This window comes from Panicum hallii, chromosome 1, assembly GCF_002211085.1.
Source record: "Panicum hallii strain FIL2 chromosome 1, PHallii_v3.1, whole genome shotgun sequence".
NCBI lineage: Eukaryota > Viridiplantae > Streptophyta > Magnoliopsida > Poales > Poaceae > Panicum > Panicum hallii.
In genome coordinates, this window is record NC_038042.1 from 7,721,750 (window position 1) to 7,739,091 (window position 17,342).

A 17,342-nucleotide genomic window follows, 5' to 3' on the forward strand; every position below is an offset into this window, starting at 1 on the left:
ACGGACGAGTCGTACCTGACATTGGCGAGGAAAAGCTTCCTCATGTGCAGCAGCAGCATTTAACGAGACGGTACAAGTGCGTGAGTAGTTGAAGAGGGGGCACCAACCCTAAGACTGTCTCCAGCGGCGTTCCCTAAAACGTCCTGTACTCTATATATAGAGGAAGATTCCATTCTCTATTACTCCAGCAGCGTTCTCTAAATGGTCCTCTAAAATAGAGAACGTTACAGGTTTCCTCTATATATAGAGATTCTCTCTCCTCTTCTCTATTTTTTCTTTACATTTCAAACACTGAATTAAATAAAAATAAAATATGTCCATAGCGTTTGAGGTATGATAAATACGTACGTACAAAAATTTGGAACAAAATACGTTTCTAATATAGGGTTTAATGTATAGAGAACGAGATTTAGAGAACGTTGTTGGAGAGAAATGAAATATAGAGGAGAGAATCTTGTAGAGAATTCTGTAAATAAAGGATGTAGAGGATGGGATTTGGAGGATATGGGTGGAGACAGCCTAAAGCGTCCACTTTGCCTCTGGGCTGCATGCAAATATGCAAATGGGGGCGACTAGCCCTACACAGCGAGCCCTACGCATTGATGAGAGGAGTACGCTGCACACTTTGCAGCGTCAGTACCAATCCAATCCACTGGGGGTGAAAAAGGCTCACGCTTTGCCAATGATCCTGCAGCAAATGCGGCTAGTATATATGCGTCGCACTTGCTGCATGGCAAAGGCGCTAGCGTCCTGAACTCAGATCACGCGTTGCAATGAAGCAAACAATTGAGTAACAGGCTTCCATCGCCGTGAAAAAGTATGATACAATCGCAGGAAAAATGTTCTTCGGTGAACAACCGAAATCAAACCCTGTATCTCTTGGTTCCTATCAAATTTCTTTCACCTGTACAACCGACGCATCTGGCATGAACAAATCACTGGGCGTACTGACGCAGACGTCCTGGTCCTCGCTTTCCTTATGCAGGATGGGACCTGGACTTCAAATGGTAGTTTGGGCTGTGTTTTGATCTCGAACCTGTGACTGGAAAGCTTTCTGGAGCTGCTGCTGCAGCAGCGCTCTGAACTGGCGGGATGAAGCCAGGCTCTCGTCCAGCTTTGCCTTCTTAGCAGTCAGATCAGACTTCCTGGCTTCTGCAGCATCAATCTCGGCGTTGTTGGAGTACATCTCGCTGCTCTGCAGCTCTTGCAGTGTAGATTTCAACTGGAACCATTACATTAGCCATCCGTTAATCAGATGCAGATACAAATTCACAGCATCAGCAGAACAATAGTTTGGCCCTATATGAAGACACAATCACACGGACAATGGCAAAAGTAATGTAGCTGTAAGAGCCTGATGGGATCTTGAGCAGTGGCTCTCTATTCATTGGTTCAGAAATCAGATCAGTAGATCTTGAACTGTATATTATTTTTGATAGTTCCTTGCTACTGCACTATATCATTGCACTGCAAAGCTAACAAAATGGACCAATCAACAATTTATTAGGAGAGGAGATTTTATATACAATAACAGGTTGTCTTTTAAATTCATATTAATGTTATTTGGATGCTTGTGAAGTTAATGGTTATGTGCAGACCATGGTCCATGAGACCATGACTCATGAATTGTTTTGTTGCATCGGGCAAGTAAAGTAATAGCTACCTGATAAGATGGACTGATAGAGAATCCACCAAGATCCAAAAGATAAATTATACAAACAGCTTCCACGAACAGCTATTTCTTGATACCTAGGCCTAATAGACCAAAATTATCCAGCAATGATTCTCTTTACGGATCTAGCATTGACAATTTGTTATGATCCAAGTACAACCATAAATAATGTCCTATCCTTCTCGATGCTGCCATGACATGCAAGTGACACACTATAATATATTAGCAGACCATTTGACAACATAACACATTCTTGTTTAGTGTTCATATAAATTAGTAAGCGACACACCCAATCAAACACAGAGTAGCCTTTCTTGATCTTCACAGAACCCATAGCTCATAACCATGCACTTTTTTTTTTGCAGTTTGAATAATGAAACCAAAAATGTTGATGCATACCAACACAGGCTTGAAAATTCAAACTCGTCTCACGAGGCAACAACCATGGCCCAAGAATTTATCACGCGCATTGATCCGGTCCATCTGAATTGCAATGAAATGGCAAGGCAACATTTTGACTAGATGGTAAGAGGTAGCTTCCAGCTTGCCCTGTGGTCCACTCCATTGGGCAGGCCAACAAAGATCAATCAATAAACTACAAGCTACGGGTTAGTTTTTAACTCAGAAGACAAGCTACTAGCTAGAGACCAAAACCTATTAAACACACCTGCTCTGTGGCCATTTGATTTGAACACGCCCAAGTGAACAGAATTAACAATCTACCAGCTTCACCCAGATGCCAATGTCACCAGTTGCAATTAGACTAAACAAGCTAGGAACTGTAACGAGCTCATAGCATAGTTATATGGATGCATAGGATTGGGTTGGGACCATACTTGAAATACCAAATCCCTGAGTCTCTGCACTTCCTCGCGAGTCTCCGCCTTGAACCGCTGCGACACCTCCTGGAACTCCTCCATCTCCTTCCTCTTGGCCTCGTAGAAGCGGTCCCAGTCCTCCTCCCTCCGCTCCGCCTCCTCGATCTCATCCCTCACCGAGCTGCGAGCAATGCAGATGCGGAATTTTAACTAAAAAACGAAATGCCCCGAGTTTCCGGTGGAGGAAGGTATAGCGACAAGGGCGGATCACTGGTGGCTTTCCCACCTGAGGTCCCGGGCGACGGCAAGGCGGCGAAAGCGCGCGGCGTCGATGTCGGCGCGGGCGACGAGGGCCCGGGAGGCGAGGTCGGCGGCGCGGCGCTCGAGGAGGAGGCGGCGGTGCTCGAGCCGGCGCGCGGCGGCGAGCTTGGCGGAGAGGATGCGGGACTTGGCTGCCTGGATCTCCTTCTCGGCCTGCGTCAACAAGGCAACGGGAGGAAGGAGGCGCCGCCGGTGAGGCCGGGGAGTTAGGGTTTGAAGGGGTGGATGAGGAGGGGAGCGGCGGAAGAGACGTGGAGGAGGGCGAGGCGGTGGTTGCGCGCGTCCTCCATCTGCCGGACGCGCTCCTCGAAGGCGGCCGAGAGCTCCATCGCGGCGCCGGCGCCGGCGGGGGTGGGCGGTGGGGGTTTGGGTTTGATTGGGCGGGAAAGGTTCGCGGTGTGGCCGTCCGGACGGGAACGAACGCTCAGGATCAGAGGCTCAGTCGCGTACTGGATCATGAGCAGTTGGGCACACCAGCACCTTCTTTGGGATTTGGGCTAAACAGCTTCAGGAAACCGTTTTTTTAAGTGGCAGCAAGATATATTTTTTTACAGAGCACGTATTTAATTTTAATAGATAGAGACTATTGAGGCTTTTACAGAGCACCACCAACCTAGTGGCGGGCGACCCCAACTCCAACAAAGAGCACCAAGAAACACATTGAACCTGATAAACCTAGACACGACCACCCAACTGAACCAGCTAAAAAAGATACCAACATTGCTAAGGGTGCAAAGGTCTCCTAAACAACAATGGTGGCAAAGCATCCACCCGAACAACAGAAACACGATGGCAAAGCATCCGCCGGTACAACACAACATGGTGGCAAAGCATCCACCCGACCAACACAACCATGGCGGCGAACCGCAGCGAGCACCAACCACGACGAGGATGACGGCAAAGCATCCGCTAGCGAAGAGAGAGGCGGCAAAGCATCCGCTAGACGACGACTAGCACAACCCGGACGAGGTGGACGACATTAAGCGAAGACAGGCGTAGAAGTAGAAGCTCCCTGAGTAGAGTCGGCGACCACCACCAGTATACGGCGAACAGGCCGAAAGCCCCGCAATGACCCGTCCACGACATCCGACAGAGCTTCCAAGACGACGCCTCAAGGGAGGGGGCGACGCCATTGGCGCCATCATCGTCCGACCAATGTGATCAAGGTTTTCACCCGGAAAGCTCGCCGGAGGGGAGGGAAGAGAGGGAAGGAATGACGCGTTCAGAAAGGTAAACGACGTTCGAGGGCGTCGCCGTCATTGGCCCGCAAGCAGTCCTAATGTTTCTGCCTACACCCTGTTCCCTCCCTAGAGCCAAAGCAACAGTCATGTGTCACCAAAGCGCCGCCATGGCACCACGCCGCAGGGCACCCCAGCCAAGCCCCCCGACAGGGCTAGGGCATGGCAGCCGAAGCGCACCCAAGCATGCCCCCTCCACACCAACAGGCGAAAGGGGGCGAGGGGACAGGGGACGCAAAACTAGGGTGGCGGCGACGCACCGCACCGCGCCCCCGACCAGGTGGCGAGAGGACACCGGCGCGGGGGGCGACCGGCCCAACACCGAGGCATCGATGGCACGGGCGGCGGAGCCCCGTGCCCCCAACCGACAGGCGGCGAAGCCGAAGGAGGGGCGCTCCAACCAGATCCGCCCCCGGGGACCCGGATCCGGTGAAGGGACGCCCAGCAGGCCCCACGCGGCGGCAACCGGAGGCCGGTGATGGTGCCCATGACCAGCAGCTGACGAAGCCGAAGGAGGGGCGCCCCGACTAGATCCACCTAGGGGGACTCAGATCTGGCGAAGGGACGCCCAGCAGGCCCCTCACGACGGCGGCCAGAGACGGCGACGGCAAGAGACAACGGCGGCGTCAAGGTTTACAAAGGTGAGGGGAAAACAAAAGAGGAGGGAAGGAGGAGGGAGAACTGGAGCGGCTTCGGCCCAGCCGCGGGCCGCAGCCACTCGGCCGGCTGGCCGGCGGCGGCAGCGGCCGGAGGCGGCCTGGGGGAGGTGCTCGGGTGGCGAGGCAAAATCCCCTCACGTCGCCTGGGGGCGACGTGGGAGATAGGGGTGAGAAGCGAGACGTCACATACGTACGCACGTGGCGGCAAGAAACTTGCTGTAAATTTATTAGGAAGAGTGAAAATAGTAGAAAAAATAAAAAAGCATAACAATAAAAATGACTCAAAGTCTCAAAGAGAACTGCAAGGCTCAATCCACAAACAAACACAACCAACAAAACGCATGTCACCTTGGCTTGTAAGCCATAGTAAAAGAAAGGTCATGGAAAAAGTCATTCACGACACACATGTCACCGCCACTATACAGCCAAACACCAACTTAGAGGTGCAATCTAAGTGAGACTTAGTTGGTTCTGATGGGGCTTCCATTTAGATTGCTAGAGTTTCAAGCGACTTTTTGAGTATTCAAATGCTTGAAAAGTATTTCATATATATTAAGGTCGTTCAAAACATTAAAAGAAAGAGATTGAGTAGTCAAAATTCCCATGAATGGCATTCCTATGCCCAAGTAAATTCGAGAAGGAAAAAAAATGTGAGCTTAAACCTCATGTCTTTTTCTTGTGTGGAGTGCAATAATAAATCTCTACCTTTCCATTTACTCCTTCCGTTACAAATTGTTAGCCATTTTAATTTTTCTATATATATATATTATGTCCAGATGCATAACAAACACTATGGATCTAGAAGAGCTAAACCGATTAATAATTTAGGACGGATGGGTACCATTCTGGTACCTACAGGAGTTGTAGTAGATTCCTATGCTTGAAAGTTGAAACCCTACATAATCGAGTTCGAATGGTCTGTACAAATCACTCCATTCATGTGTACGAATGAGCTGCCCCTAACGATGTTTCCAGCTAGCTTGGCCCCGGAGGCTGTTCCATCTCTCGATCAGGCGCTTAGGTTAGTTTGTTTCACGTATCTTAAGAAGGTTGTTTGGATTCGGTAACTAATTTTAGTCTGGATCACGTCGGATGTTTTAATACCAATTAGGGACTAAATATAAACTATAAAACTAATTGCATAAATGGAGAATAATTCATGAGATAAATCTATTAAGCCTAATTAATCCATCATTAGCATGTATTTACTGTAGTACAACATTGCCAATCATGAATTAATTAGATTTAATGAATTTATCTCGCGAATTAGTCTCTATTTATGCAATTGGTTTTGTAATTAACCTATATCTTATACTTGTAATTGGTATTCAAACATCCGATGTGACATGATTAAAATTTAGTTCAGGGATTCAAACGGCCCCTTAACTCACAAAGTATTCAAACCCCCTGAATCCAAGCTATGTCGTTTGCATTCTCGACAACGCACAACAGAAAAAGCGCACGGTGAACAGCAAAAGTACAAACTACTACGCTGGACGGCGATCTAGCAGATAACAAGACACCACCTCGTTCTCGTTGTCCCCATGCCTGCAGGTTCAGAACGTTCAAAAAAGAAAAGGAAGTCCTTGCAGGTTCGTAGCGCCTCGCACGTCGAGCACGGAGCCCAAACAAACAAAAAAAGCTGTAACCCAAGCTTAACCCGGGCATCAGGGGCATCTTTGCGGCATGTACGTTATCCAATCGACGACCGATCCGGCCAGTGCGGTGGTCCCTAGCAGAGCCCGCCCCCGCCTGGGCCGGGCATGCAAGACCAAGACCCATGCGCGCGCTGGCTAGCTGATGCGTGCTACCAAGTCGGGTCGGGACTGATGCCGGCTGCTCCCTGTCTCACCAGCAAAGCAGCCCGGCGGCTGCAGCGTGCGTCTGGCCATCCAGGGGTCCACAGCCTCTGTGTACAGTATGTGGCTAGATAGGCGAGCAGTCGGCTGTCGGCTCGCTACCGAATGGGGTGAGCAATGTTTACGAACTGCATGCGTGCTGAACACTGAGTGAGATCTCGGTCAGCTTCAGCCGGATGTAGCTGGGATCGGTGCTTATTTATTTGTTGTAACCTAATCACAGAGAGAGAGAGAGAGAGTCAGGTCAGAGGCTGGCGACTAGAATCACTTTAGGCCCATAGGCCTTATTAAGGCCTAGCTCAACAGGCACGGTGGAGTTCCGGCCTATGCAGCGAGCCCAAACTGAACCGGGCTTCAACAATATTTTAGGCCTGCATGCGGCCCGCCCCAGGCGCGCGACTACAAGTCCAGGTCCAGTCCAGCGCCCCACCGGCAGCTCGCTTGGGCCAATATAGCCTTTGGCCCTTTTGCGCAGGAAGCAGCAGCATCGGGGACGATCCGCTCCCATCCATCCCACTTTTGTCTTCTTCCTTCTTTCCTTCTCTGATCTGATCTGATGGCCCCACTCCGCACACACGAACTCCCCGACCGCTCCTCCTTATCCGTCGTCGGCTCGTCGCGGCGCGGCGATCAAATCAAAAAACCAGACTCCCGAAGCCCGCCGCGCGCTCGCCCGCCCGGCTGCCGAGAGTGCCCACCGGTGGCCTGGCCTACCGCCGCCACTCTCGAGATTCCTTCGCCGTCGGTTTCGAATCCGGAATCCCGCACGCCGCTGCTCCGACCGGCCCCGTCGTCCCTTCCATCCGTTCAGGTGACCTACCAACCACCACGCGCAGCTCCACCCATCCCGCGTGCGGGCTCGAGTCTGCAGCCCACCCCTCTCGAACCGCGGGATTACCGGGCGTGCGCCACTCCTGACTTGTGAGTTAAACGCTCACGTTTTCTATCTGTGAAATTTAGGAGAATCGTTCTCCGATTCGCACATGTTTCGCATTCTATTCCGTGCTAAGAAAGTCCCCGGGGGGGGGGGGGTAGCGAACGTACATTTTCGTGCTGGCTTTGTCAGGAAATTTTGTCTGGTTGCTGTTTATGGTCTGACCAGGCTTTGGCATTTCGGGCCTGGTTTTGGTCCCGTCTCGCTCGCACATTGATTTTACGGCTGCCAAGGTTCAATTCATGTGGGAATCGAGGGGAAGTATGCTTTTATCCAACTGTAATCGAATTTCAGTGCATGAGTAGGTAAATCTAGTTAATATGCTTTACCCTCTCTCTTCCGCAGCTCCACTAAGGGGAAGTATCCAGCGTCTTAATAATTGTTCTTCTGAAATATACGGAAAATAAGCTAAAATGGAAATCGGAAATTGAAATGGTGAATGAACTGTTCTTTTGTGTGCATCATATCTGTGGTTCCTTACCTATTGAATTTCAAGTGTGACATTCATGTTCCCTTATCTAAAATGTGTAATTCTTTTTTTCTCGTTTGTGCTTAGGTCGTATCATGTTGTTGATTTTTCTTATTGTGGTTAAGGTAGAAATATGGCAATTCTATGGTAATAACAGCTTGGGCAAATCTTAGACTAGAGACACGTGCTCTGCGTTGCTCTGTATCACTTGAACTCTTTTAGCTACTTCTACTTAGTTTAAAATTTGAACAGTTCCATGATCCACAAAAGTAACAAGACTAGGCAAGATGTGTCCTCCCTAAAAGTTTCTTTTCAGATATGATGAGAATCAAACCCTAGCTGGCTGCGGAAAGATGACTGTTTATGAATATTTCATCTCAGGGAGTTTCTGATAGTTCCAAACCTGCTTTTAGATTTTTCATTTTTTATTCCATTATAATGCATTCGGGATTAATTCCCATTACCAATGTTTTTTTACAGTTCAACCTTTATAACATGCATTTTGAGGAACTCCCATTATTTTATTGGATGCTCATTTTAAAATAGAAAAGAAAAACTTTTGAAAAACCAGGTAACCACTTTTGGCCAAATGCTGTTGGCTTTTGCATGCAACTGCAGCTTGTTCTGCAATAATAGATGTTTACATCATTTCAGAAATGATCAAACAATTAATAAAAAGGGTAAAAATTTCTTTCCTCTTCATATCTCCACTTGCACATCCTGATTTGCATCTGCTGCTTTTGCCAGATTGGAGAGCATGAGGCCTTTGTTGTTGTTAGGTTAGGTTAGGTTAGGTTAATGCTATTCTGGTTCTACATCTGAAGAAGGAATAGGTGGTCACCATCTCGAATAACACTGATGTCATCTATTTCAGCATAGTCTCTACTGACCAGTTTTGTAGGGTGGAAACCTGGAAACTTCTTACCTGCAATGTTAAAAAAACCTCTTGTAAATTTCTATGTACACCTTCCATCTGCATACTATGGATTATACTCCATAACTGAATCATAAGTAAAATCTTGAAACTTTTACTTACTTCCAATTTCAAAAAGCTCCTCCAGTGAACCAGGCAGATTGATAAGCTTCCCATTCTGTACTAAATAACCTGTTGCATTATGAGGATATGCGTGAATTGTAACTCTTTTCTTCACTGTTTCATGGCTTGTTTGCCAACTGCTTGCTGCATCGCAATCTTCAGATTTTATCTGAATGCAGAACTCTTCAGTTACTTTTTTGGTCTCGCAGCTTTTGTGAACCTCATCATGATCCTCTTCTTTGCTTGCCATCACATCTGCTGCCCCATAATTGCAGTTTGATTGGTCATGAATGTTTTCTTGCTGTGGCTTCCTCAGTTGGATTGTTTCTGCCACTAATTTTGTTGAACCATTATCAACACCAAAAGTTGGGACCTTCTTACTAATGTCTTCACATTTGTGTTCTGTGTATTGTAGGAACGGCTGATGTAACAACCATGCTTCTCGAGGAACATGGAATAGCTCATACTTGTGTATGAATCTTCGGTCTAGTTGATTCAGTTCAGGCAAATTTTCCTGCAGCTTCAGCATCTGTGCGTTGACATAAAGAGTTATGAGCTTCAGTTTAGCTGAAATCGCTGCTATATTTTTAGCTTCCTTAAAAAAAATGAAGCTGTACCTGGAATAGATTGTTCATTAGAATATTGATGTCTTCCCTGTGTTCTTGAATGATCTCTGTTAGTCTTATCTTGCTTATTCTTAAGAGCTGTGAAAGGGTTGCGGTGCGGCAAGTAAACGGCTGGGGTAAGTCACACAGAGCAGCGACCTCACCAAACATGTCTCCCTCTTTGATTTTTCCATACACCTGCTTTCAGATTACCAAGCCATTGTTAGTAATATGTGGAAACCTTACAGGCATCTGAGATCCCTGTGATTTAAGATGAAGAAACCTTTACCTGTTCATTCCCATTTACTGTTGTTATTAAATTCTGCAGATAAGGCAACAATAAAGTTTAATTAGCTGTCTGAACGAACTTTTAAAAATATGTCAAAACCTAATCAGAGGTAAAAAAAAAGCTAACCACTGCTCCTGAAACTATTACATAAATATCGGCTGCCCCTTCATTTTGCAATATTATGTCTTCCTTTGGTGGGAAATACTCAGTCTGCACTTCCATTACCTGATGCCAAGGAAGTTTATCAGCTATGGCAGTGGAGAGTATAGTTAATTAGAAAATATTAGCCAAGATATTGATCATATTACCAGTTCTGCAATGAAATTGTTGGATACTCCATGAAAGAGGTAGGCTCGTTTTATGACTGGAAAGAATAAGTTGTATGCTATGCTTGAACGAATTCCTTTTGGGAGTTCATTTAGCATGGCTTGCTGGTTGAGCCCCTCTGTCTTGAACTGTAGGCAGAAATGAGATAGCATTTGCTGCTTTATCTTCTCGGGCAACTGATTTCGTGCCGCAAATTCTGAAGCTGCTTGGATTGAGTCCCTCTGCATCATTCACAAAATTACTAATATGGATCAAGTAAGCTAACTGTTTTTGTGAAGGGTTTAGTGATTCTATTTGCTCTTGCTTTGACCTTTTTTGAATATTTTTCTCTTGAATTTTATTCTTCTTTGTTGGTGTTGTTATTACTAAGAATGTTTGAACGACTAAAGGATGCAACAACTTGGGCTTACAACACATACATGTAATGACTATCAAGAATCAGGTTCCATTCATTGGTTCCCTACCTGATTATTTGATTGGAATCCTACTGCTGGGTGTTTGTGTAAGAACTTATTAGGATAGTCCAGTTGGAACTATTTGACCTTTGCAGTGTAGGACCACTAAAGCTAAACAATGTCTCTGATTTCCTCTCAGTTTAGTAGGTGTTATAGTGTGTAGGGTTTTGACCTCTTGAATTCTTCATTTTAATCAATGGCATGGTAGAAGGCAGAAAAATGCATACGAATAACTGCATTATTTGTATAAAGTTTCACATTTCATTTTCCCACCGAGTCACCTATAGCTAAAAAAGCTAGGTTGTTCCTATACATTCTATTATTTTTCTTGTCTCACTTAAGTTGTTTTCCTTTGATGCAAACGAATTGAATTTGGGATTAATGGGTTTTGCCAATAAGTTAAGAAACATACAAAATTCTGTGTGCGGCTGGTCCCATGAACAACCAGGTTGGTCATATTACCAATAAGATAAGCTGTCAGGCCCAGATTAAACAGCATATAACAGATATCAAACAGCATCTCCCTTGGGTTCTCAGCATGTAGGTCCCCATAACCTGTTGTTGTCAGTGTTGTGATCGACCAGTAAAGGGCAGTAACATATCTAGTCCATAAGCTCTCCGATCTGAATGTAGGCATAACAGCACCTATCCATGTTTCTTCTGGATCAGGATATCTGTCAGCAATCATATAGTTGAAGCATCCCGCACAATGCACCGCAAACAGAGTAACCTGTGTTTTGTTATCGCAGATTTTTCACATTATTATCAGCAGGTTTCTTCCAATGAGGAAAGGTAAAAGCATTTTGCAAGTTTGACAATTTTTATGGAGAACATGGAAGTAAGATCCTATTTTCTGTTCATAAATTTCTGAAAGACTTACAGCAATAAGTTTTGAACACCTAGTCCAGAAATAGTTGAATCTTATATCCTTCTCCAGCCTGGTAAAGGAAGGTGATTAAATTTGTGCCATTTGTTATTCATCATCAAAATGTGGAGAAGCTGGACTTGATTTGAACCTGGCAAACAGCGAGCTGACTCGGTGAAGACGCCACAGCCTCAACATGTTGAGTATCTTAAAAGCAAGGTCATTTCCCTTGTGTGAAAACAGAAGGCTGATTGGTTGGAATGGAGCTGTGGAACATACATCAAAGATGAACCAGGTTGATAGGTACCTGTGGAGGATTATAACTAGTTAGTTCCATAACTGAATTACCTGGTCTTTTCTATATTCAATGTGGAGTTTTGGAGAAGCAAGCAGTTATGAACTAGGTAAGCACCTTACTGCAATTTTCTTTCGATCATCCACAAGAAGATGTGTTTTGCTGTCCACATAAGCTACAAAGAATGTCAAAACAATATCAATCGCAAAGAAACCATTGACAATGTTCTCAACTAGCAAAAGCTTAGAGGGTAAGTCCCTCAAGAATGCTAGTTCAAACGGGCAAATCCAGGCGGAGTAAATAACTAGGACTGTAAGGAACAGCTCCCAGTATCTGAGACACACAGACAAAGCAGAGGAAAGCATGTCAGCTGCTGCTGTTTTTTTTTTTCACTCAACATGATAAGGTACATACAAAGGGCAGGGAGAACCTCACCTATAACGGGGATCATATGGAGATATGATGAACTTCTGCAACTTGTTAGAGTGATTTATTGTTGCACCAAGAGATGGCAGGAGCTCAATCGTGAAGCTGTCGCTGCTCCTCTTAACTTGAACTCCATCCCAAAATTGTTGGAAGCGTGACTTGGAATGAGCTTGAGTCATGCTTGCTTTTCTGTTCTTTCTTTGCCACTCAACTCTATATGCCTGAGGGTGTGTGGATGCTGGCTCTCTCTCTCTCTCTCTCAATATATATATATATATATGCTGCAGGTGATGAACATGCAGGGCTGTGGGTCAAAGCGAACGGATCTTTGAAGCAAACAAGAAGCTGCTCGTATTTGTGCCTTACGAGGAAAACAACATGGCGTGCTTGTTTCCTTGGTGTTGTGGGACACTGTTAGCTGAGCCCAGTGGGCAAAGTATATCACACAAAATTCTGGAAGTGCTTTTGGCTAGTTGCTGATCAGCTACAGCTGAAGCAGTGAAGAAGTTTTCCAGATAATCTTTTATGTTGAGACTTTTGGAATGGGGCAAGCATCCCCAGGCTCTTCTCAACCATTTACTCTGATGCAGTACAAGCCCTTCCTATGGGCTGGTATTATCTACTTCATGCAAGAATAGTCTGTGGTATGTGTTATTTTACTGGTGTGTTGTGTACTCTGTCCTTATTTTGAAATGGCTGGGTGATTTGTACTAGATTGCGGAAAAAAAACTTTGCTCCCTTTTCCCAAAGAAGTAATGATAATAGGTTCCCTAGTCAAAACTGGGGGAAAAGAAGAGGTATTATTCTCATCAGGAAGCAATAGTCCTCTAAGCTAGTCTAATTGTCAAATTTTTGTGCAAATGTTAACACCATAGCCAGAACCATCGATGTCATTTCTGGAGGTAATTTGGGGTATGCTTATTATGTTTGGGTATTCTTTCGGTTATTGAGTTCAGGTAAGCTTTGTTGTAGTGGGATGTGGAGGATCCGGTCCCTTGGCCATCTAAGCTAATTAATTTGGATAAATGGTTTATGGTCTCCTCCAATATATCTTATCAAGCTTCAAGCCTAATCCTTGCTTCCGTGTTCTGATGCCTACCATTTACTGCCACCAGACTTTAGCCGGTGCACTGATTGGACTGCCACTGCCTGTCTTCTTGGGACCATAGAGGACTGGACAGACTGTGGCTGCATTATTGTGATTTCTGCCAGAAGTTTTAGCTGTATACAATCTTATTTGAAGTTCTGTCTTGTTTTTCTTTCTTGCTGAATCAGCCAGTCCCTGTTCAGACTTCAGACAGTACCCACTTGAATCTCATGAAGGTGGGCCAGATCAAAGTTCCAGACAGAGTAGACAAACCTTCTTATTGGGTCACTAATGTTCATTTCCATGTGCTAACTAAATAATTAATGCATGATTTACTTTTGTGATGATTTTCCTGTTTGGGTAGTGCTTACTTTTGAGAAAGATGCTCACATATCATGCAGGTTATTATAATTGTGCAAACAGAGTATTTAAGTGTGTGACATGAGTAAGTGCTGCCTATATTGGTGATAGGATATGCTGCTAAATGATAATAATGCATCTTATTTTGTGTGTCTTATGCAAGATTTATCTTTCTTCTTGAACTTTGATTACTCAGATTTTATTTACTGCCTTGTCAGTTCTTGGTCTGAAACTTAAATGTTATTGTGCTATACTTTTCTCATAAACAATTTAGTTTTGACAAAAGATAAGGTGTATGTTTGTCTAGAACAGAGATCATATTCTATTCAAATCTTTTGTCTGAAGTCTTGAGCTAGAGTATATATGCAAAAATATCCTTAACTCCTTTCCAGAAAATAAAAGTTATTCTGTACTTATCAAGAATTAGGAAACAAGAGCAGCTAAAATTATAAATATAGTCTCATTTTATCAGACATCGCCACTTGTCCATCATTAGGAAACTGCATGTGTTTCTTTGAAAGAGATAGGCATTAGACATTCGTTAGCTGTTTGCCTATTACTTTTCATGGGTATGGTGATAGGCTAACCATACAAGTCTCTGTCTGGTTAGTTCTCCATATATTGAAATGGGTCGCATTCCATCTAGGTCATTATTGGTCCATCCTCTACCTGGGATGTCAACATTCCCCTTGCTCCTCTTTCTTTCTAGTTTGTGAACTATTTTTAGTTGATTCTTTTGTATCGCGACGTTTGTAGTCTCTATGCTTACAAACTTGTCTGAGTTTGCTCTATGAATTGTCGAATTCATTGTGATAATTTTTTTAATAATTTCTTATCAAGAAAGCTCAACTGCATTTTGAATGGACTTGCTCAACAGTTTCTTTTTACAAACCGTTCTATAAACAAGTAAACTGCAGTCAGGCCATGGATAGGCTTTTGCATAGGCTGTTTTGTACACACTGGTGTTAATAAATTTTGCACAGATGGTACTACACTTTTTCAGTACTTGTGGTATCCCGAACTGGCCGCTTTTCTGGATAATTGAAGCCATCGCAGGACCCAAAATTTAGCCCTATCCTTGTGTTCTCTTGTGTTTCTAACATCTTCTGTTGGAATGTACCCTGCATTATCACTGGTGACCATGTGACGGCGGGGAGCTATGAAGTGGCGGTCCTTGCACACATGTGCATGCATGTGTCGATTTCCTCTTTTCTCATTGCATCTTTCAAATAGGTATGATGTATCTTGATTCTTTCTTCTTGTTGGAGACCTTTGAGAGGGAGCTCAACCCTCTTAATGAGCTAGTGGCGAGGTTATTGCAATTATGCTCAAACATCACTGGGAACGGTCTCACATGGGTAGTACCATTATGACATAGAACATTCTGATCAGATCTCAATGGGATCTGATTGTAGTTTAGATTCAACTTGTTAGTTGGTGAATTACCTCTCTGGCGTTTAACCATTGCTAAATCCAGATAAAGTGATAATTACTTCTGAATTGTTAGATGTTGAGTGTTAAATTCATGTGGACTAGTCGGTTTAGATTTTCAAATCACCAGTGCATCAGTTCCATTCTGACTAGTCATTTTTGGTGAGCTCTTCTTCTTCTTCAGATTCTGTACTTTTGCTTGGTCTTATCTAATCCTATTGCTTGTTTATTATTAGTAGCTTATATGATCTGCTCTCTGAGCACTGTTGCTCCATTATCAGCATTTTGGAATCATTGTTTGCCCATAAGAGCATACCTTTTATGTTCCTTTTTGGGTATCATGATTCTATTTGAAAACCAGTATAGTTGATATGTATTTTAAATTTGAATATTCGCAGTGGTTTCTAGTAATTCTACCTTCTGCTATTTTGTATGATAATAATTTGGTCTCTAATTTGCTCATTTCCATGGTTCAGCAGATATCTCAAATTCTGGGCAGGCAGATATTTGCAGGTCTCCCTAAGCGAGATTTCTGGGTACGAGTTGCGCAGCTTACATAAATCTTTTATCTTTATCAAACACGCAGATTTTCGCATGTCAATTCATGAATATAACCGATGCGTGGGCCCATGACGGTCAGCTCACTAGTTACTGCTGTTCCATGCACGACAGGTCCTATTCGGAGTACAAGTTCTCTCAAGTAGATGAGGTGGAATTCGCAAGTAGATGAGGTGGAATTGGCAAAGGCGATGGTGCCACCGAAAACGAAATGATACGGATGAACATTTGCGGGAGCGCGATGATAAGGTGAAATGGAGGGCTTAATTTCGGCGGTACCTTCCCCTCAGTACGTTGATTCCTTCACCCCTTTTTCTGTGGCCAGCAACACTACGTCGTTACTGCTTATTTTTGTGGTTTAGAAATAACCACACTGTGCGCATGGCGTTTCAAACATGTTACTGTCTCGGCCCTCTCATCGCTTATGTGTCACATGCAGTACTGCAGGGGCCCCGCGTTGGAACTTGGAAGTTTTGGAGCCTGCAGCGTGGACTTTGCTACCTCGAGGTCATGCACTGTACGCGTACCTCAGTTCACTACTGCACACCGAATTGAGAGTTCTTGCATCTAGAGGTCGGCACAGGCTTTCAGTTTTGATCTAACAATCCGTAAGACCTGTCCAAATGGCCATTGAGAATTCAATTCGAGCTTCCCTCCTGTCCATTCGGCCGCTGAGAATTCAATTCGAGATTTCCTCACGATGTGGAGCTGGTACAGGATCTGCCTAAAACATTGTGCTGGTTGATCTTGCAGGTTCACTCGACGATGATCCGTGGGCGCGTCAGCAACACGGTTGGACTCGCCCAGCGACGGATCCTGCCATATCTCCTGGTGGGGGAGCGGGGAGCCCCGCCTGAAACCGACCCCGGTGGGGCCGGCCTGGCTGCCGGCCATATCGCGTCCGCGTTGCAGGCGCAGGTGCGGCTGGGGCTCGGCTCCTCCTCTCTTGATCTGGATTCGCCGAAAGGGGAAGGGAAGGGAGGGCAGCCAGCGATAAACAAATGGAGATCGCGCTGGCCCGTCCACACGGCGCCTCTAGGTGGCGGCGCCTCCGCCGCTGAACTCCCGATCCCTCCCGACCCCGAGCACGGGCATCACAAGTGCGGGTTCGGCACGAAACAATGGCCCCAGCGGCCTCGGGGAGGGTCCATGAACGCCACAATGATTTTAAGTCTGGAGTCTCGTTAACGAATTGTTTAGTGATCGTGTCGCGTATGGAGAGTTCAGGAGTTGGGGGGGCGACACGCTCGATAATATTGGAGAAATGTGTGCGGCCGCGTGTGCTTTGTTTGTTGTTGCAAAGACTAATCATCCAGTGCTGAGAAAGAGGGAGGGGCTTCAGATGGATAACCTTTTCTTTTATAGTATCCTGATATGCTTGCATGTGTATATACATCTCGGTGGTTGGGCTCATTAGCCCAAGCACATGATATATTTTGGATTACAAATAGCGAAATAACGGGGTTTGCCCCGACCGTACCGAATAGTTGTGCCATTTGAGTGCTCAAAATCGATTTTTGGCTATTTCCTCCCAATAATATTTAATCTACGTAGTCATTATTAAGTGCTTTCTACTAATCAAATTGTATCAATTTAAACATACAGGGAGTACGGATTGCGTGCTATGCTAATTTAATG

General features: G+C 45.1%; 2 protein-coding genes and 2 long non-coding RNA genes across 9 annotated transcripts; 2 read left to right on the forward strand and 2 right to left on the reverse strand.

Moving 5' to 3' along the window:
- Positions 1 to 803: 803 nt before the first annotated feature.
- On the reverse strand, positions 804 to 3,242 carry LOC112876736. Its single transcript, XM_025940910.1, has 4 exons — positions 3,063 to 3,242; positions 2,777 to 2,964; positions 2,509 to 2,671; positions 804 to 1,222 (listed from the first exon to the last, which is right to left on the reverse strand). Exons 1-4 carry the CDS (start codon positions 3,138 to 3,140, stop codon positions 1,001 to 1,003), a joined length of 651 nt encoding a protein of 216 aa, XP_025796695.1. The 5' UTR covers positions 3,141 to 3,242; the 3' UTR covers positions 804 to 1,000.
- Positions 3,243 to 7,139: 3,897 nt separating this feature from the next.
- On the forward strand, positions 7,140 to 9,673 carry LOC112887588. The gene is made up of 2 exons (XR_003227596.1): positions 7,140 to 7,488; positions 9,422 to 9,673. It is a non-coding gene; the product is annotated as an uncharacterized LOC112887588 (long non-coding RNA).
- Positions 8,571 to 12,734, reverse strand: LOC112887556 (potassium channel KAT1-like). 3 transcript variants are annotated; one of them, XM_025953757.1, is made up of 11 exons: positions 12,278 to 12,734; positions 11,960 to 12,017; positions 11,699 to 11,854; positions 11,563 to 11,620; positions 11,095 to 11,412; positions 10,209 to 10,448; positions 10,027 to 10,125; positions 9,901 to 9,933; positions 9,624 to 9,809; positions 9,007 to 9,535; positions 8,571 to 8,895 (listed from the first exon to the last, which is right to left on the reverse strand). In XM_025953757.1, the coding sequence occupies exons 1-11, from the start codon at positions 12,291 to 12,293 to the stop codon at positions 8,783 to 8,785; spliced, it is 1,806 nt and encodes a 601-aa protein (XP_025809542.1). In that variant the 5' UTR covers positions 12,294 to 12,734; the 3' UTR covers positions 8,571 to 8,782. The 3 variants fall into 3 exon arrangements, with proteins under 3 accessions (XP_025809542.1, XP_025809535.1, XP_025809551.1); XM_025953750.1 differs by having other exon boundaries at positions 11,960 to 12,175; XM_025953766.1 differs by lacking the exon at positions 11,095 to 11,412 and having other exon boundaries at positions 11,960 to 12,175.
- Positions 12,734 to 17,177, forward strand: LOC112887577. Of its 4 annotated transcripts, none has more exons than XR_003227592.1 (4): positions 12,734 to 12,912; positions 13,384 to 15,682; positions 15,819 to 15,993; positions 16,144 to 17,177. It is a non-coding gene; the product is annotated as an uncharacterized LOC112887577 (long non-coding RNA). The 4 variants fall into 4 exon arrangements; XR_003227595.1 differs by having other exon boundaries at positions 12,751 to 15,682; positions 16,144 to 16,312; positions 16,458 to 17,177; XR_003227594.1 differs by having other exon boundaries at positions 12,751 to 14,948; positions 15,626 to 15,682.
- The last annotated feature ends 165 nt before the right edge of the window (positions 17,178 to 17,342 follow it).